General features: G+C 44.7%; 1 protein-coding gene across 2 annotated transcripts in view; it reads left to right on the top strand.

Annotated features, from left to right (window-relative positions):
- MYO19 (myosin XIX) overlaps positions 1 to 19,591 on the top strand; it is a 60,480-nt gene that overhangs the window by 35,918 nt on the left and 4,971 nt on the right. Inside the window, exons 17-23 of one of the 2 annotated variants that reach the window (XM_039350020.1) lie at positions 3,390 to 3,497; positions 6,086 to 6,156; positions 9,606 to 9,718; positions 14,416 to 14,588; positions 15,604 to 15,733; positions 16,671 to 16,756; positions 18,017 to 18,325. In XM_039350020.1, the coding sequence (XP_039205954.1) occupies positions 3,390 to 3,497; positions 6,086 to 6,156; positions 9,606 to 9,718; positions 14,416 to 14,588; positions 15,604 to 15,733; positions 16,671 to 16,756; positions 18,017 to 18,325 (990 nt within the window). Of the gene's footprint in view, positions 1 to 3,389; positions 3,498 to 6,085; positions 6,157 to 9,605; positions 9,719 to 12,905; positions 13,033 to 14,415; positions 14,589 to 15,603; positions 15,734 to 16,670; positions 16,757 to 18,016; positions 18,326 to 19,591 lie in introns of those variants that run through there. The other variant, XR_005557503.1, reaches the window with a different exon arrangement.

The following is a 19,591-nucleotide window of genomic DNA, read 5'->3' as shown; positions in this document are numbered from 1 at the left end:
CAGGGATGATACATTGTAAGCTTCTGAATTATGATAATGGCCCCGGGAGAGAATAGTTCCTGTGCCATTATCTGGCGCTCAAGTGCCAGGCGGTCAGTTGTAACCATTGGGGTTCCGGGTGACTGATGGTTCCCTGGTGTAGGGACACTTGATGAGGGGGAATGTTCCATGGGGGCGACTGAGACAGGTTCATCAGGTCGGCGAACCACGGTCTCTGTGGCAAATATGGTGCTACTAGGATCACTTCTGCCCGCTCCTGAATCAGCTTTCGGATGACCGCCGGTATGAGTGGTAGTGGGGGAAAGGCATAAAGCAGACCCTGAGGCCACTGAGTTCTCAGAGCGTCCGTCCCCTCTGCTCGCGGGTTGAAGTAACGAGAGTAAAATCTGTGGAACTGGGCATTGTCTGATGATGCGAACAGATCGAGGATCGGGTACCCGAACTTGCACGGATTCGGTTCCCTTAGCTCACCACCCCAGGATCCGCGCCTTTATCAAGGGCGCCTATAACACCAGACCTCCAGTAATTCACAGGTACCCGTCCTGGGAACTCCCGCGAGTCCTTCACGCACTCACTCGGTCACCATTTGAACCATTGGCGACCGTTTCCTTGCGACACCTGTCGCTAAAGGTGGCGTTCCTGATTGCCATCACATCGGCCAGACGAATTTCGGAACTGGCCGCACTGTCAGTCAGAAACGACCTATGCATTTTCCACAAGGACAGGGTGGTCCTTAGGTTAGATCCTGCCTTCATACCAAAGGTGAATTCACTCTTTCACAGGACACAGGAAGTAATTCTCCCAAACTTCTGTCCAAATCCAACACATGACCGGGAGCGGCAGTGGCATACATTGGACGTCCGCAGAGCCTTGCGGCGTTAGATAAAGCGTACAGAACCCTTCCGCAAATCGGAGGCCCTATTTGTGTCCTTCCAAGCGGGCACCTTGGGGCGGAAAGTTTCCGCGGGCACCATTGGAAGGTGGATCCGAAGCTGTATCGCAGAAGCTTACAATGTATCATCCCTGCCGCCCCCAAGTCATCTCACAGCCCATTCCACCCGAAGCGCTGCAACTTCGGCGGCATGGGCCACTCAGGCGTCAATCGAGGACGTTTGCAGGGCCGCAACATGGTCCTCGCCTTCCCCGTTTATACGACACTACAAGATAGACCGCTTTGCATCGGCGGATGCCTCCTTTGGTAGGAGGGTCCTCCAGCAAGTTGTCTCAGAGATCAATCTACCGGCCTTATCTGTTTCCCACCCCTTGGGACAGTGAGGCTTTGGTACGTCCCATCCGTGGATTATCCATCTCCTGTACTAGAGAAGGGGCGTTGGTCTTACCTGAACGCCTTTTCTCAGTACGGAGATGGATAATCCACACCCACCCCAAGGCCAGCAGGCCGCTAGTAGGGAGCTGAGAGCCAATACCTCGTCAATCATCAGCCAATTCGCCCTCGTTAAGAATGGACTCCACAGGAAGTGGGGGCTTTACCCCCAACCCCCCTTCTGCTCTGTATTAACCCCATAATTACCAGACAATTCTGCATATTGTCCAAAGCAAGAATATACAATATTTGCAGCGTTGACATAGGTACTCCTCACTTACCAACCATTAATTCATTTGGCCACTTGAAATAGTGATAGAACTGATTAAGTAATGCAGGTAATCCTTTACTTACGACCCCAATTGAGCCCAAAATTTCTGTTGCTAAGTGAGACGGTGGTAAGGTGAGTTTTGCCCCATTTTATAACCTTACTTGCCGTAGCTGTTAAGAGAATCACTGCTATTTTTAAGTTAATGTCATGGCTGATAAGAGAATCTGGCTTCCCCATTGACTTTGCTTGTTGGAAGATCACAAAAAGTGATCCCATAACCCTGGGACACATGGCAACCGTCATAAATATGGGTCGTTTGGTAAGCATCTGAATTTTGATTCTGTGACCATGGGGCTACTGCAAGTGTGAAAAAAGGTCGTAAGTCGCTTTTTTCAAGGCCATTGTAACTTCGAATGGTCACGAAAAGAACTGTTGTAAGTCGAGGACAACCTGTACTTTTGACTGGTCCTTGAGGTTCTGGCCATCGCAAGGCCCTGCAGTCCCACGGTCACGATTTGTGCGCTTGGCAAGCAGCTCCCATTACGACGACTGCACCACCCCACAGTCACGTGATCACCATTTGCCACTATAAGCAAAGACAAAGGGGAAGCCAGCAGGAAATATCTATTGCAAGTTATTCCAGTAAGTGTCAAGAGTGAAAATGTGGCAGCTATGTGCCCCTCTGTTTTCATCTTGCCATTAAAGTAAAGGGGGGGGGGGTGTTGCTTTTGAATGGGTTAGTTAGAGAAACGAAACCTCTCCAGTTCTCTTGGAAACTTGCTGAGAGTCAGCAGTCTGGAAACCTTTCAAGGACATTGTAGCAGGTGTGAAGAAGAGAGCAGACGGTTCCCATAACAAAGTGAACTTGTTTACATGAGCTATGTGGACACGTGGAGGGGTTTGGCTGGGTTTGGCATTGTTATATGCCCTGGGATTTTAGAGTTAGTTTTTCCTTGCCTTTACCAGGCCATGTATTCAATAAACAGTAAGCTTTTCAGAAATGAGAATAATCCTGGACGAGTAATGTGGAGTGGAGTGGAGTGGAGTGGAATGGAATGGAATGGAATGGAATAGAATAGAATAGAATAGAATAGAATAGAATAGAATAGAATAGAATAGAATAGAATAGATATTGGAGTATAGAATAGAACAGAATAGATATTGGAAAATAGAATAGAACAGAATAGATATTGGAGTATAGAATAGAACAGAATAAATATTGGAAAATAGAACAGAATAGATATTGGAATATAGAATAGAATAGATATTGGAATATAGAATAGAATAGAATAGAATAGAATAGATATTGAAATATAGAATAAAACAGAGCAGAACAGAACAGAACAGAATGAATAGAGTTGGAAGGGACCTTGGAAGTCTTCTAGTCCAGCCCCCTGCTCAAGCAGGAGAACCTATACCATTTCAGACAAGCGGTTGTCCAGTCTCTTCTTTATTCGGATACTCGAGCTGTCGGTTGACACTAAGTCCCTTGGCCTCCCTGTGCTCACATAGTGCCCTGCTCCCCACAGCTTCTTTGCTTTGCTTGCGCATCCTGCTTCCCCCCGGTCTTCTTGTGATGCATGTTTCAGATGAGTTTAGCAGGCACAGAATGCTGGCTGTAGTGGGAAGGGATATATAAAACCAGGAGAGAATATGTATTTGGGGTACCGTAGAAAAGAGCCAGGCTAATGGATTGCAAGTAATGCATGACGCTGCAATGTTTCATTGCAGATCAGGGTGTTTTTTTTCCTTTTCAAAACCCTCAAGGGCCTATTTCTCTCGTTATTCTTGCAGACATCCCTTGAGCGGCTGATGGAGATCCTGCACAGCACCACTCCACACTACATCCGTTGCATTAAGCCCAATGCAGACTGCCAGGCGGCCCTTTTCAGGAAAGAGGAGGTGATATGCACACTAATTTTTATTTATATTTTCCCCTCCATCCCTCCACTCCCCCAGGATACCTTATAGGACAGGGATAGGCAACCTTGGTTCTTTTATGACTCATGGACTTCAATTCCCAGAATTCCTGAGCCAGCATGGCTCAGCTTGGAAACTCTCCCTTTCCCCTCAGCATGGCTGGCTCAGGAATTCTGGGAGTTGAAGTCCACAAGTCATAAAAGAGCCTAGGTTGCCTACCCCTGTTATAGGATATTATTAATCCCAATGGGGTTTTTAAAACCTGAAACAGTAGTTAAAATTGTATTTCATAAAAGCTTAAGAGCAGAAACAGTAATATAGAAGCTTTTAAACCACCCAGAAATGTAAGATGCTGATATTAAAACATATAAGGAAATAATGTCAACTCTGTCTGGTGCTGAAGCCTCCTCCAGGTGATGCCAGGCAAGTCTCATTGGAGAAAGCCTGATCCCAAGTAATCTTTTTTTACTATAGGCTACTATAGTAGGGGGACATGATAGCAGTGTTCCAATATCTCAGGGGCTGCCCCAAAGAAGAGGGAGTCAAGCTATTCTCCAAAGCACCTGAAGGCAGGACAAGAAGCAAGGGATGGAAACTGATCAAGGAGAGAAGCAACCTGTAATTAAGGAGAAACTTCCTGACAGTTAGAACAATTAACCAGTGGAACCACCTGCCTCCAGAAGTGGTGAATGCTCCAACACTGGAGGTTTTTAAGAAGAGACTGGACAGCTATTTGTCTGAAATGGTATAGGGTTTCCTGCCTGAGTAGGGGGTTGGACTAGATCAGTGTTCTCAACCTGTGGGTTGGGACTCCATTTGGGGTCGAACGACCATTTCACGGGGGTCGCCAAATAATGAAAGCCAATAGAATAGACTTTCTTGAATAGAGTCTAATTCTATTGGCTTTCAAAAGCCAATAGGAATTGTCCAGGATGTCTCTGCCCTGCTGAGCCCGCCAAAAGTCCCATTCTGCAAACGGTGCTGCACCAGTTGAGTAGTCCTCGACTTACGACCGGTTGGGGGTCGCAGCATTAAAAAGGTTGAGAACCACTGGACTAGATGAACTCTCTTCCAACTTTGTTATTATTATTATTACTACTACTACTACTATTATTATTGTTACTATTATTACTATTATTACCCTAATTTATAAAGAAGTAGTCTTTAAGCAGTCACTTAAATAGCAGAAGTGGGGAGAGCATTCTAGTACTGATGATGTTAGCTCGTTTGGTAATGAAACATCTGCAAGAAAGCCATCAAGCTCACAGATAACCAAGGACACCACAGTTCAACCTTGAGCTACAAATATTATCTTCTATTGATGTCAGATATCTTCTACATTAGGGAGTCCTTTCCTTATGTTTCTTCTTTCTTTTTCAAAATTAAGGCATCACACCATTTATCCCAGGAATATTTATAAATAATCTGTTGGGTTTTTTTTTGATACCACCCACCCTTTCCTGGATCACTCTTTTATAAAACGAATATCTTGTTTTAGCATGTGTCAGAGTTAATGTAAATAGCTATCTAGCTCTCCAGTAATGCAGTTGGAAGGGAGCATTAAGGCCACTGCTGTCTCAGAATAGGAATCCAAATTTAAGCATGAATCAAGGAGAGAAGCAAGCTGGAACTAAGGAGAAATTAGAAGAACTAACCAGTGGAACGGCTTGCCTTCAGAAGTTGTGGATGCTCCATCACTAGAAGCTTTCAAAAAGAGACTGGGTTTCCTGCCTGAGCAGGGGGTTGGACTAGAAGACCTCTAAGGTCCCTTCCAATTCTGTTATTTTACATTCCAGTCTGGTCCAGTCTAGTCTGTCTTGACCTTCTTGTGGGCTCCTTTCAGACCTTCATCACATCACCTGCTGGTCAATTTTTATCTAGGTCAGTGATGGCGAACCTTTCAGAGACCGAGTGCCCAAACTGCAACCCAGAACCCACTTATTTATCACCGAGTGCCAGGTGGGCGTGGCCCACTGGGTGGGCATGGCTGTGGTGATCAAGACAGACTGGGTGGGTGTGGCCAAGGTGGGCGTGATCTCCTCAATGTTGCTTGTGGGGAGGGACACCTGTGGGGGCCGGGCAGGTTTGGGGGAGATCCAGGGGGTCTCTGGCAGGTGGGGCGGTGGGCAGGAGGCTCGTCCTGCGGGGTGAGGCGAGGCAAGGCGGGGGTGCCATTGTCACAGGGCAAGGTGAGGCAGGGGCCGGGGCAGCTGCTGCCTGACACCATCGGCCCCTGCACACAGAGGCCAGCGAGCGCATGGGTGCTGGGATGCATCCGGCCATGTGGGATCTCGGCGAGTTAGCGGGCGGCTGGTTGAAGAGGGACGGTTGCCATCTCCGGGGCATGGCGCGCGTGCCCACAGAGAGGGCTCTGCATGCCACAGGTTCGCCACCACTGATCTAGGTCAAACCTGTCCAGGTCTTTCTGTAGAACTGTAGTTTCTACACTGCTGATTGTCTTTATTGCCCTTTCTCAGACCCTATTATTTGTGAAGCCCTCTTGGAGGGTGGTCTCCGGAAGTGGACAATTCTTCAGGCGATGTGTTCTTCAAAGCCTCTTTTTCTTCCAGGTTCTGAATCAACTGGAGGCGTGCGGCATTGTAGCAACTGTCCACATCAGTGCAGCTGGCTTTCCAGTTAGGTAAAGCTACTCCAGAGTTTGCTTTTCTTTTCCTCATTTGTGATTAACCTGACTTGCATTTTTCCTGCATTTTTCTCTCATTGCCCTAATCACATTTGGAAATGAGATAATAGATGATTTATATCAGTGGTTCTCAACCTGTGGGTCGGGACCCCATTTGGGGTCGAACGACCATTTCACGGGGGTCGCCAAACAACGCAGTCCGTCATTTTTTTTCCCCTTTTCCTTAGCTGTGCTACTCCCTTTTATTCTATTGGCTTTCAAAAGCCAATAGGAATTGTCCAGGCTGTCTCTGCCCTGCTGAGCCCGCCAAAAGTCCCACTCTCTGCAAACGGTGCTGCACCAGTTGAGTAGTCCTCGACTTACGACCAGTTGGGGGTCGCAGCATTAAAAAGGTTGAGAACCACTGATTTATATACTTAATTATCGGTCATCTCATTCCCAAACATCATCTGTTGGGTTGTGGGTGGGGGGGAGAGGATTCCCCCTCTTTTCTTTTTTAAATAAAATTTCCTGCAAGCCAAACCCACACAATAGATGTACAATATTTCCAGCAGCTTTCTGCTCTTAAGGTATTTATTTGTTATTTGCAGGTTGGGTAATTGGGTTTTATTTTACACTAAAGGCCTTTTGTTTATATTCGAATTAGCCCTAGAATTAATGTGGCTCTTTGGCTACATTACTAACATAACATATAGCAAGTTTCAGTTGATAATTCCTGATAGCATCAAAGAAAGCTATTAGTTTACTGCTGGTAATTTTTCAAAGTATGTACTATTTTGTACTTCTGCAATTTTTTGGGGGATTCTCTCCAGCCTGCGGGTCCCACTTGCAACATCCTGAACTTTAGAAATAGAACTATTTAAAGCAGCTTCTAGGTTGACAGATTCTTTGAGTTTGAATTCCTCATTGCCCAAGGATACATTCATTGTTAAAATAGATAAGAGTGTAGTAATAACTACCCCTATGCACCTCCCTTTACCATAGCCAGGTCCTTCATAAATGCCACATTTCTCAGGGCTGTGAGAATTATTTCTTTTAGGAGGACCAGGAAAGGTCCATCTTTAATCAGAGCCAGATGCAAAGGGGTAGCTGAGAAATGGCGGGGTGGGGGTGGAGAGCAAGAAAGTAAAAGAGAAAGTTATGCTTCTGCAATTCATTTACCGTATATGCCGGCGTACAAGGCGACCCGGCGTATAAGACGACCCCCGTCTTTGTCGCCGAGTCACCTTCCTAGAACGTCGTCTTATATGCCGGAAACTACCAGTATTTCCTGCGTTTAAGACGATTCGGCGTATAAGACGACCCCCGTCTTTGGCGCCGATTTTAACACTTGCGGAAGTCGCCTTATACTCCGGCATATACGGTAATTGCATGTGTTGGACATATCGGTTGCATATGGCTAGTCCTCAACTTATAAGCATTCATTTAGTGACCGTTCAAAGTTACAATGGCGCTGAAAAAAGTGACTTACGACCGTTTTTCACACACAACTGTCGCAGCGTCCTCCCAGTTACGGGATCAAAATTCGGGTGCTTGACAGTTGGCAAGTATTTATGACAGTTGCCCTGTCCAGAGGTCACTGAACCTAGAACTAAGGAGAAATTTCCTGACAGTGAGGACAATTAATCAGTGGAACAACCTGCCTCCAGAAGCGGTGAATGCTCCAACACTGGAGGTTTTTAAGAAGAGACTGGACAACTATTTGTCTGAAATGGGATAGGGTTTCCTGTCTGAGTAGGGGGTTGGACTAGATGATCTCCAAGGTCCCTTCCAACTCTATTATTATTGTTGTTGTCATTATTATCAACCTTCTCAGCTGGCTTCTGACAAGCAAAGTCAGTGGGGAAGAATCATGTGGCCGCTTTAATGACCACATGGTTCGCTTAACGGTTGTGGCAAAAAGGTCATAAAATGGGGCAAAACTCATAACTGCCTTGCTTAGCAATGGAAATTTTGGGCTCACTTGTGGTCGTAAGTCAAGTGTCAACACTGCTAACATCGGATGTTCTTGCTTTGACAACAACTCTCTTTCGCTTTTAGAGTTAGATGATGCTGGGAGGGGGGGATGTGAATGAGAGTCCAGCTAGACATAACAACACTAAACCTAGTGTGAGAATCAAGGTTATTGAGCCCAGAGCTGATAAAGAATTGGCGGGCAGCCCACACTTCAAGCTAATTGGGGAATGTGATTTATGACTGTTAATTGGAGGAGGGAATTATGCTTTGATACTATGTGCTCAGGGGAGGGGAATTCAGTTTTTGACTTCGATTATGTAGTGCCGATATTATGCTACTCAAATAAAAGATTCTTTAAGGTAAACAATGCCTCAAAGTTCTTTTAAAGAGTTTCATCTGTCGGAACCATGACATCAAGGACTACCTATATACAGGCAGTTCTTGACTTATAACCAGTCATTTAGGAACCGTTTGAAGTTATGACACAGCGTTGTGAGGCTACTTAAAAACCAGGATTTGAAATTCTGACTTTTTTCTCCCCACCCCCCACCCTAAATCACTAAATCAGTGGTTCTCAACCTGTGGGTCGGGACCCCATTTGGGGTCGAACGACCATTTCACGGGGGTTGCCAAACAACGCAGTCCGCCATTTTTTTCCCCCTTTTCCTTAGCTGTGCTACTCCCTTTTATTCTATTGGCTTTTGAAAGCCAATAGAATAGACTCTCTTGAATAGAGTCTAATTCTATTGGCTTTCAAAAGCCAATAGGAATTGTCCATGCTGTCTCTGCCCTGCTGAGCCCACCAAAAGTCCCATTCTGCCAACGGTGCTGCACCAGTTGAGTAGTCCTCGACTTACAACCGGTTGAATAGTCCTCGACTTGTGACCGATTGGGGGTCGTGGCATTAAAAAGGTTGAGAACCACTGCACTAAATGATCACATTTGGGATGTTTGGCAACTGGCTTGCATTGATGGTCATCAGCAGTGTCCCACAGTCATCATGATTTACATTTGTTGCCTGAAACCAGCATTCGCTTCTGGTTTCCGACAAAAAAAACCCCACTGCTGACAATGGATTCACTTAACAACCATCCGAAAAAGGGTCATAAAATCGGGCATTGTCCCCTGGTGACCTATTTAACAACTGACATGACTTATTACCATAATCCCAGACTTAGTTATGGCAGTAAGTTGAGGACTCTTTGTATAGAACAGTGGTTCTCAACCTGTGGGTCGGGACCCCATTTGGGGTCGAACGACCATTTCACGGGGGTCGCCAAACAGGGCAGTCCGCCATTTCCCCCCCCCCCCTTTTCTTTGGCCACGCCCCTGGCACCCGGTGATGTATAAGTGGTTGGGGGTCACCACAACATGGGGAACTGTATTATGGGGTCGCGGCATTAGAAAGGTTGAGAACCACTGGCACAGAAGTATACCGAATTGGGTTATGCATCAGATCAATTTTTTTTCCCCTACTGTTTTCCTGACAGGATTTCCTTTGGAAGCTTTTTAGAACGTTATGGGCTGCTGAAGAAATTAAAGAAACAGAATCTGAAAGCCACATCCAGTCAAGAAAATGGCTTTTGGCCTGATGCAGGGAACGGTAAGCTCTTTAAGGTTGCATCTTCTGGTAATAGCATGGAGTATCTCTAATATTAATTGATTTTTATCAGCTTGGGCTGTTCAAGGCCTTTAAGCTTCTCTTCCTTTTTTTTAAGTTTGGTTCACTTCCTTTGCTCTTTACATTCCTGCCTCTCCGTTTGAATTTTCTGAAATATTAGTGAATTTGCAGATTGTAGAAGTCATTAGTACAGTGGTGGTGAACCTATGGCACGGGTGCCAGAGGCGGCACTCAGAGCCCTCTCTGTGGGCACGCGCGCTGTCACCCCAGTCCTAGGCCTTCAGCTGGGTTTTATAAAACCTTTTCGCTTTAGGCCTCCGCCGCCGTGTGCAAAAAAAAAAAAAAAAGGTTCAATCACTCAGTCAATTTCAACCTCGCGGGGGAAAAAAATATCTTGCAAAGTTGGAACTGATTGATTGAACTTTTTAGTCCCACCCAGTCTGCCGTTACCACCGCAGCCACGCCCACACAATGGGCCACACCCACCCAATAGGCCACACCCAGCCAATGGGCCACACCCATCCGGCACTCGACGATGCATAAGTGGGTTTTGGGTTGCAGTTTGGGCACTCGGTCTCTAAAAGTTTCGCCATCACTGTCATAGTATATACGGGATTGAACTGCAAGGTAAGCTGGCTTACATTTTGCAAAACATTCCTCTTATTACTATTACTCACAAGTAATAGTTGTGAAAAGTTTACATGCAAAAATACTAGAAATACACATGTTCCTAGGTGCAAAATTTCCCATTACTCTTAATTTTTTTTTCATTCATCGTAGGGATAGTATGTTCTTTTGAGTTCTCTGATCCGTTAATATTTTATTAATATTCTTTTTCAACTATTCGACCAGTTCAGTGAATAAGTAAGGAATGATTGCATTTACTTACTTTATATATTTATGGCAGTTCTTAATTATAAAAAGCTGTACCATTAGAAGACCTAAAAACTCAGAGACAACCCAGAGATTATCCTGGAGAAAATCTACCTATATAGTTGATAAGAATTGACACCGATTAAATCAGAGGTCCCCAACCTTTTGGGCACCAGGGACCGGTTCCTTGGAGAAAAGTTTTTCCATGGACCGGATAGTGCTTGGTTTTGTGTGCTGCCCGCATCCTGCAAATGGGGCTTTGCTTGTTTGTGCGGACCAGTTGCTGGCATGCTGCAGCCCAGTACTGGTCCACGGTCCGGGGGTTGGGGACCCCTGGACTAAATGACACATAATCAGTTAATCTATCCAGAGAATGTTTCAGGAGTGACAATTCCAACTTGCACAAAACAATTTCAGTATATGTATCACAATTGGGTTGACAGCATAGAGCAAGGATGTCAAACTCACCACGTTATGTGATGTTTTGTGACGTATCGTGACATTTTCCCCATTGCCAGAGCTGGGGTGGGCACGATTTCGGCATTTTGCATCCAGTCTGCGAGCCGGCAGTTTGACGCCCCTGACATAGAGCAGTGTTGGCAATTTTAATCTGTGTGCACTTTTAACTCTCAGAATTCTCCTGGATGGCTGAGGAATTCTGGGAGTTGAAGCACGCACAGCTTAAAGTCACTGAGAAAGACTGGCATAAAGTCCCAGAGCTGTAGAAGGAGAGACCTTCTTGCAGAATTTCACCAAATAGATTGTGGATATACTCTCATGATGCAACCTTTCCAGCTTTTCATCTAGGAACATTTTATGAGGGCTGTAGCACTTTCTGGGGTTTTGTTCTTGTGCTAGGCCAGGGGTAGGCAACCTTGGCTCTTTTATGACTTGTGGACTTCAACTCCCAGAATTCCTGAGCCAGCATGGCTCAGCTTGGAAACCTTTCCCTTTCCCCTCAGCATGGCTGGCTCAGGAATTCTGGGAGTTGAAGTCCACAAGTCGTAAAAGAGCCAAGGTTGCCTACCCCTGGCCTAGGCCTAGACCGCTTTCTGACTCGTAAACTTCAACTCCCAGAATTCCTGAGCCAGCATGGCTCAGCTTGGAAACCTCTCCCTTTCTCCTCAGCATGGCTGGCTCAGGAATTCTGGGAGTTGAAGTCCACGAGTCATAAAAGAGCCAAGGTTGCCTACCCCTGTGCTAGGCAGTCTTGACTCCCGTCGAATGCCTGGATAGGTCTCCCTGCAGTTTTCTTGGCAACGTTTTTCAGAAGAGATTTGCCATTACCTCATTCCTAGAGCTGAGAGAGAGTGACTGGACCAAGAATGCTTAAAACGGGACCAGAACTCATGGTCTCTTGATTTTGAGCCTGGTGCCTTAACCACAACACCAAGCTGCCTCTCTTTCTTAATTGTAAGAAACTAGCTTTTCTTAATTATATCCCCATCATTGTATTAAGTCGGTCCTGAAATGCAAACATCTACAATGCTGTCAGTTTGACTTTCATTCCCAGAGTAACTTGCTTCAGGAAAACAGCTGTATCTTCTGTTTCCTTATAGCAGTGATCCCCAGCCTTTCCAGCTCTCTGGACCGGTGTGGGGGGGGAAGGAATGGTTTCACGTGCACGCCTGCTCCTTGCACAAATGGAGCTTTGCACGCTCACCTGTTGCTTTCTCAGCCCAATTCCCAAGAGGGCAGGGATCGGTACTGCTCCACGGACCAGGGGTTGGGGACCTCTGCCTTATATGACTTGCCTCTAGATAATGGACAGAATAATCACCTGGATATGTAAATCAGAAACCATGATGAAGAAACGATGATTTCCCCTTTCTGTTTTATTCTTGGAGTTATTTGTAAATTTACACTTTTAAATTTCAAGGTTCAGAAGAATACACAGGCCTTATCTAGTAGCATGTATGGAATACAAGCAGAATAGGTTTCTGGTAAAAAAAATCTAATCTCTGGAAAAGTGTAGCCAAATATGTATGAATTCAGAGATGGCCACTTGAAGAATTACACTTACAAATAAATCAGTGGTCCCTTTTGGTAGGGAAGAATTACACTTACACTTGAAGAATTACACTTACAGATAAATCAGTGGTCCCTTTTGGTAGGGAAGTAGACCTCATTTATCACCTTTTTTTAGAAAAATAAGCACCTAACATACTAATTTGGGAAGGATTATTGAGCGTTTGATTGAGTTTTTTGTATTTTTGTTGTCAGCAAATCAAATGAATTGCCCGCTATCTTTCCAACTTTTTGGTTTGGGTTTTAGTTTTCTTTTTGGTTCTCCTAGTTCTCCTTGGATTCTTCTTCCACTCTTGACCAAACTTGCTTCTCTCTACGGCAGCCTCTTTCTCTCTCCAAGCAACGCACTTCACCCCTCTCTCCTTGCTTTAGCAGAACAAGGCTGGCTAGTAGAGGTAAGCTTAGATTAGAACTTCCTTGCCACTGGCCAGACTACATGGGTTGGTAGCATCCATTCAAACAGGAGGGGACGTTGTGTGGTGTTTTGCAAGCTCCAGCCGAGCCCAAGGGCCACTTCCAAGTCTGGTTGGGTAGAAGGAAGCTATGGAGAAAACGTGGGAGGAGGGAGGTTGGTGGGTATTCCATAGTTCTTCTGTCCATGTATGGTAGGGGAACCTACTCTCCTACAGATGTTGGGATTCTCATTGCCCATCCAACATGACTCTAGTGGTCACTCACGATGGAAGGTGTAATCTCAACAAGATTGGAAGGCTGATTTTCTAACTCAGCCGTGGAGCTCTAAGGAGGCCATTCTCTCAACTTAGTGAGATAAAATGTATGTTTTTATTTGTGGTTTTTACTGGTGTGTAGGGTGCACTGGGAATAGCATTCAATTTCATTGTGAGATACACAATGATAATAAAGATATTCTATTCTACTCTATTCTTATTCTATTCTACTCTACTCCTACTCTACTCCTATTCTATTCTTATTCTACTCTACTCCTATTCTGTTCTGTTCTGTTCTTATTCTACTCTACTCTATTCTGCTCTACTCTACTCCTATTCTATTCTATTCTATTCTATTCTATTCTATTCTATTCTATTCTATTCTATTCTATTCTATTCTATTCTATTCTATTCTAATATTATTCTATTCTAGTCTACTCTATTCTATTCTTATTCTACTCTGCTCTACTCTGCTCTACTCTACTCTACTCTACTCTACTCTACTCTACTCTATTCTATTCTATTCTATTCTATTCTATTCTATCTCACAGAACTGTAGTGGATAACTGAGTCAGCAATTACTCTCGCAAGTCATGACAGTTGTTAAGCAGGTCACGCACCTGGTTTTATGATCGTGTTTGGCCTCTGTCATAAAGCAAATGCCATGGTCATGAATGCCAGTTTCTGAGGGGGGGGATCATAAATTATGGTCCACATGATTACAAGAGGTTACAAATGGCCAAAATAGGGTCACATGATAATAGGGGGAAGGGGGAAACAGCCATTGTAACTTTGAATCCAGGTCATAAGTCCGTTTTCCGGGGTCTGTTGTAACTTTGAGCAGTCACTATGCAACCAGTCATAAGTCAAGGACTACTTGTAGATTCAGTAAAGAAGACAGAATCCATAAACGCTGCACCCATTCCATGCTGGAGGGGAAAGCTTGTGTATAGTTAAATCTCAGAGCATCATCTGCTTTGCCATTTCCAAGGCGTTTTAATTAGTCCTATTTTATTTAGTACTTGTTAGGTACAAGCCCATGTAGTTTGGCCCACAGTGACTGCTAATAATTTAAAACATTTTCACGATTTTTTAAATTTCTTTTAACAGGCAAATCAGGGACTTCTCCTGTAAGAGAAGAATGTGACATTTTGCAGTCTGAGGTCCAAGATATCCTTCAGCAAGTGAAACCCAGTAATTCTTCTGTCAAACCTGGAGAAACCAAATCACACAACCTATCAATGTTTTGTGGCAAGACCAAAATATTTTTGACCAGCTCCATGGTAAGAAGCATCCAGCGAGTTCTGGAAAGGAAAGGAAAATGTTGGCTGGGGGTGGAGTCATGCTGATTTTTGCCAAGATAGAATTCTATAACATCAAAGGTTTCTAGCCCTCATGAGGATACATGAAACACAGGACTGGGAGATGGAGGCAAAGCACTTTGGTGATTTAGCTTCAGGTCTACCCATTCTTCCTCCTCTCCAGCTGCCTTAAATGTGGGAAAAAACCAAAATATTTTGATTGGCATAACTGTTTTGTAAACCAGAAAAAAGAGGATGAATTTTAGCCCTGACTCTTGTAATAATAATAATAATAAAGTTGGAAGGTACCTTGGAGGTCATCTAGTCCTTTTTCATGAGGCAATTGGACTTTCTTGTTTTTAATAATAAGAATAAGAAAGTTGGAAGGGGCCTTGGAGGTCATCTAGTCCAACCCCCTGCTCAGGCAGGAAACCCTATATACCATTCAGAGAAATGTCTGTCCAATCTCTTCTTAAAGACTTCCAGTGTTGGAGTATTCACAGCTTCTGGAGGCAGGTTGTTCCACTGGTTAATTGTTGACTCTGGGGAAAAATAAGGGTGTATGTTTGTATGTGTCAGGATAATAATTTAATAGCTAAACAGCTTATGTAATGGGGTAATGCAATGTAAGGTGGATGATGCAATGTAAGGTTGATGATGCAATAATAGGAATGACTCAGCAGGTGTGTGTAGCCCTTTAAGAGCCTGAGTATAAAAGGGAAGGCTTTTTGCTGCTGTGTTCTCTCTTGTCCATTTCCTGCTCTAACTGCTGTGTATTGGAATTTGCTGTTTCACCACCTGTATGTATTTTATTTCTAGTGTATATTTGCAGTGTAATATAAGCCACCATTTAATACAAACCACTGTTTACTGTATTTACTCCTGGGTTACCTCAGCGCAATAAAACGGTGCATGCTCTGACAGTATGTGTGTATGAGTTTGTTTTGGCTACAGCTGGGTCCAACACAAAAATCCTTTTTTACATTCTTTTTCATAGCTGGAGCTTCTCGAATTCCAAAGGGCTTCTATTTTATCCAAGAAAGCGTACTGCATCCAATGCTGTTGGAGAAGGTTTAGGAGGAAGAAAGTGGCCAGGCAGAGATGGTCTGCAACCATCATCCAATCAGGTGAGCTTATATACTGAGAGGTCTGGAAGAGTTTCTACATGTCCTTTGAGAGAGGAGACGTTAGAGTGAAAGGCTCAATTCCTGACATTTCAAATTAAAGGGACCAAATTAGGGAGAAGGCTCCTTTCTCCCACTGGAAAGTCTTAAAAAACACTGGAGGTTTTTAAGAAGAGACCAGGCAACTGTTTGTCTGAAACGATGCCGGATTTCCCACTTGAGCAGGGGGTTGGACTAGAAGACCTCCAAGGTCCCTTCCAGCTCTGTTATTCTGTTATTTTCCCAAGTCCCAAGAAAGTCAGAGGGAGCCATTTGTCCTAGTACAGTGGTGGCAAACCTATGGCACGCGTGCCAGAGGTGGCACTCGGAGCCCTCTCTGTGGGCACGCATGCTGTTGCCCCAGCCCCGCCTCCCCGTGGCCCCCACCTCACCAGCAGCCCCCCTGGAGGAGAGTCGCCCCCGAGTGTGGCCCATGCGGAGCAGCGCAGCTAAGAACATGGCAGCCAGGCAGCGTAGACAAGAATCTGGCCTCACGCCCCATCGTGCACAGTTGATGCTGCGGGGCACGGGCAGAGGGCGTGGCCGCCATGGCGCTGCTGGGCTTCCTGGGTGATCGGCGGGCCCTGGAGGCGGTGAGTGGCTCTGTGGGCAGACGGGATGGGGGCGGGGCAGGGGGTGGAGCAGGGCCGGGGCCAGTTTTTAGGCACGCGGTCTCTAAAAGGTTCAACATCACTGTCCTAGTATAAGAGAGTAGCTATTTGTGTCCCACTAGCACAGTGGTTTCCAACTTGAGGCAACTTCACGTTGTGTGGAATTTCAAATCCCAGTCAGCATAACTGACTGGGGAATTCTGGGAGTTGAAGTTCATGAGTCTTAAAGTTGCCAAGGTTGAGAAAGATTGCTTCTAGCATGTATATTTTTTTTTCTCTTCTTTTGGTAGCTGTTCGCCAGTGGTTAACTAGGAAACATTTCCAGAAGTTACGTAAAGCTGTTAGGATTATAAAACAGGCCTGGAAGAAATGGAAGGTAAGAGAAACAAGCTTGACAAGGTAAAAAAAAAAAAAACATCCAGGTGTTTTTATTTTTTTGAAAACTGGAAACGAAAGGAGGTGCGTGCTGCAGTTCTGGGCAAAGACCCAAGCAAGCGGGTTTTTTTAAAACTGCTTTTCAAGAGTTTCTAGTCCTTATGACTGCATATGCATTAAAGCATGTTGGTGAAGAGTCTAAAAGAGGTTGGGTGGAGGCATTGACAGAACTGGAGGCTTTCCTCAAAATGATGCAAACAGCATCATAAAGAATTGCACTGTTGCAACTTCAAATGGTCACTAAATGAGTGATTATAAATCAAGGACTACTTGTAATCTCTTTTTTTAATGATTGCATGCTTGAGATTATGCAACTGTATTGCTTCCAGATTATTTAATCCAGAAGAGAAATAAATCTTCCTGTCATGGCTCGGATAGACAGACCAGTAAAAGCAGAATTCCAAGGCACAAGGTTTCCTTAAAGAATGTGTTTATTGGCTACAAAATATCAGCACAGTCAAAATTGAAACCAAGTTTGGAGTTCCCTCCCAGATGTTGCAATGTGACAAAGTTGAACTCCCCACCCCAGCACTATGTAATGAGCTAGGTTCCCCAATAAAATACCTCAGCGGGCTTTCTAACAGAAGGTTCAGCCCGCCAAACATCAGGTAGCAATGACCTTGGTTCCCATGGGACAAAATATTGTTTAGACTAGGGCAGTGGTTCTCAACCTGTGGGTCGGGACCCCATTTGGAGTCGAACGACAATTTCACGGGAGTCGCCAAACAACGCAGCCCACCATTTTTTTTCCCCTTAGCTGTGCTACTCCCTTTTATTCTATTGGCTTTTGAAAGCCAATAGAATAGACTCTCTTGAGTGGTTGAGTAGTCCTCGACTTACGACTGGTTAGGGGTCGCGGCATTAAAAAGGTTGAGAGCCACTGGACTAGGGGTAGGCAACCTTGGCTCTTTTGTGACTCGTGGACTTCAACTCCCAGAATTCCCGAGCCAGCCATGCTGAGGAGAAAAGGAGAGGTAGCCATGCTGAGCCATGCTGGCTCAGGAATTCTGGGAGTTGAAATCCACGAGTCATAAAAGAGCCAAGGTTGCCTACCCCTGGTTTAGACTAAGTTTAAAACCACTTATCCCTCCTCCCTGTACTGCGGCAACTGAAAATGAAACAAAATTGGCTTCAGCCAAGATCCCTTTCTCAAAGATGACTTGGTGGATAAATTGGAGTATTTTTTACTTCTTTTTCGTAGACCAAGATGGCTGTGATAGCTGCAGAAGAACTGGATGGCATGGAAGAACACCCCCTTCCCTTTCTCCTCGGGAGAACTGCTTCCTCAAGCCAGGCTGTTAGAAAACTGGACGAGTCCTGGCCTCTGAATTCCATCATCCACTCCTGGCCTCTCAGTCTTGTTCTGTCAAGCGCCCCGACGACACTGGGGGGGCTTCAGAGAGACCGTGCTCTCCTAACTTGCCTCCAAGTCTTACGGAAGGTGAGCTGGACCAAGGCGGAGACCAGGCTTCCTGTCGTAGGTATCAGCTCCGTCCGAGCTGCCCCACAGGTAAGGACAATTGTTACAGATGCTTCCAGGTTTATATAATAATAATAATAATAATAATAATAATAATAATAATAATAATAATAATACCCCCAGTGAGGCACTACCTTGACGTGGTTGTGGGGCTTGTGTACTCTGAGGAAGATGAGAGCTATGCCAGAGGTTCAACCATACTGGACAGGTCTCATCAGAGGAGTCAGACAAAGAGTGTCTCTCCCATAAAAAATATGGTGAGACGTAAATTTCAGAATGCCATACCGGCTCGGACGTCGCCCGGGTTAACAAGGTCCGCGCTAGATATTGGAGTTCCTGGATATCTGGTGAAAAATGGGTTACAGGACTCAGGACTGTTGGCTGAGCAACCAGGGCCAGCAGCTGCAGAACTACTGGAAGAAAAGGTGTTTACCCGTCGCAGATACACAGTGATGGAAAACAAAGAAATAATGATCTGTTACTACAGATCAAGTCCAACAAGACGAGGATATCTAAAACGAATGCACCAATTCTGGAAAGAACAACATCCAGAATCAGAAATAACAGAACAGAGACTAGCAGATCAACGCCGATTTATAACACGAAATAAAGTATTTACAGAAACAGAATTAGACGAACTGCAAAGGTTTACCCAGGGCAAAGAAATCAAAGCCTTACAAGAAGTAATTCAGAATGTAGAGGCAAACCAGGGGGAGTTGGCAGTGAAAGAATCCAGTAGAGATATACAACTGTTCTCATTTGGAAACCAGGCACCTCTTCCTCAGGAAGAACAAAACCCTCTAACTAAAGAAATAAAAGAATTGAAACAAAGAATAACTGAGCATCTAGAACAGCACAAAAACAACAGAATAAGGCTGCCTGCATTGAAGCTTGTTCCAAAGAAACAGCTAGCACAAGCATTAAAAGATGCAAATACTGCAATAGCAAGTATAAGCACCAATTCACTGCAAGAAACAAACCAACTAATGTACAGCACAGCTGCAGTTATAACAGAATACCTGGGATGTAAAATCAACAAAAAAGAAAAACAAACAAACAGTGCACCAGAAAAATGGAAGGTTAGACTAGAAAATAAGATCAGCAAGTTAAGATCACATGCAAGCAAGCTAGAACAGATGAAAGAAAAGAAGCTGAAGAACAAGAAGACCAAAGAATACCTAATCAAGAAATACCACTTAGAAACAAGGAAGATCAAGGAAGCACTGGAAATAATAAAGCAACAAATAACAGCTATAGCCAGGAAAATCAGTAGATATGAAGCTCGAATTGCAAACT

The sequence above is a fragment of the Crotalus tigris genome, unplaced genomic scaffold (genome assembly GCF_016545835.1).
Source record: "Crotalus tigris isolate CLP2741 ecotype Arizona unplaced genomic scaffold, ASM1654583v1 scf7180000018306.2785112, whole genome shotgun sequence".
In the NCBI taxonomy this organism is placed as follows: Eukaryota; Metazoa; Chordata; class Lepidosauria; order Squamata; family Viperidae; genus Crotalus; species Crotalus tigris.
This window is presented reverse-complemented; position numbering and strand designations above follow the sequence as displayed.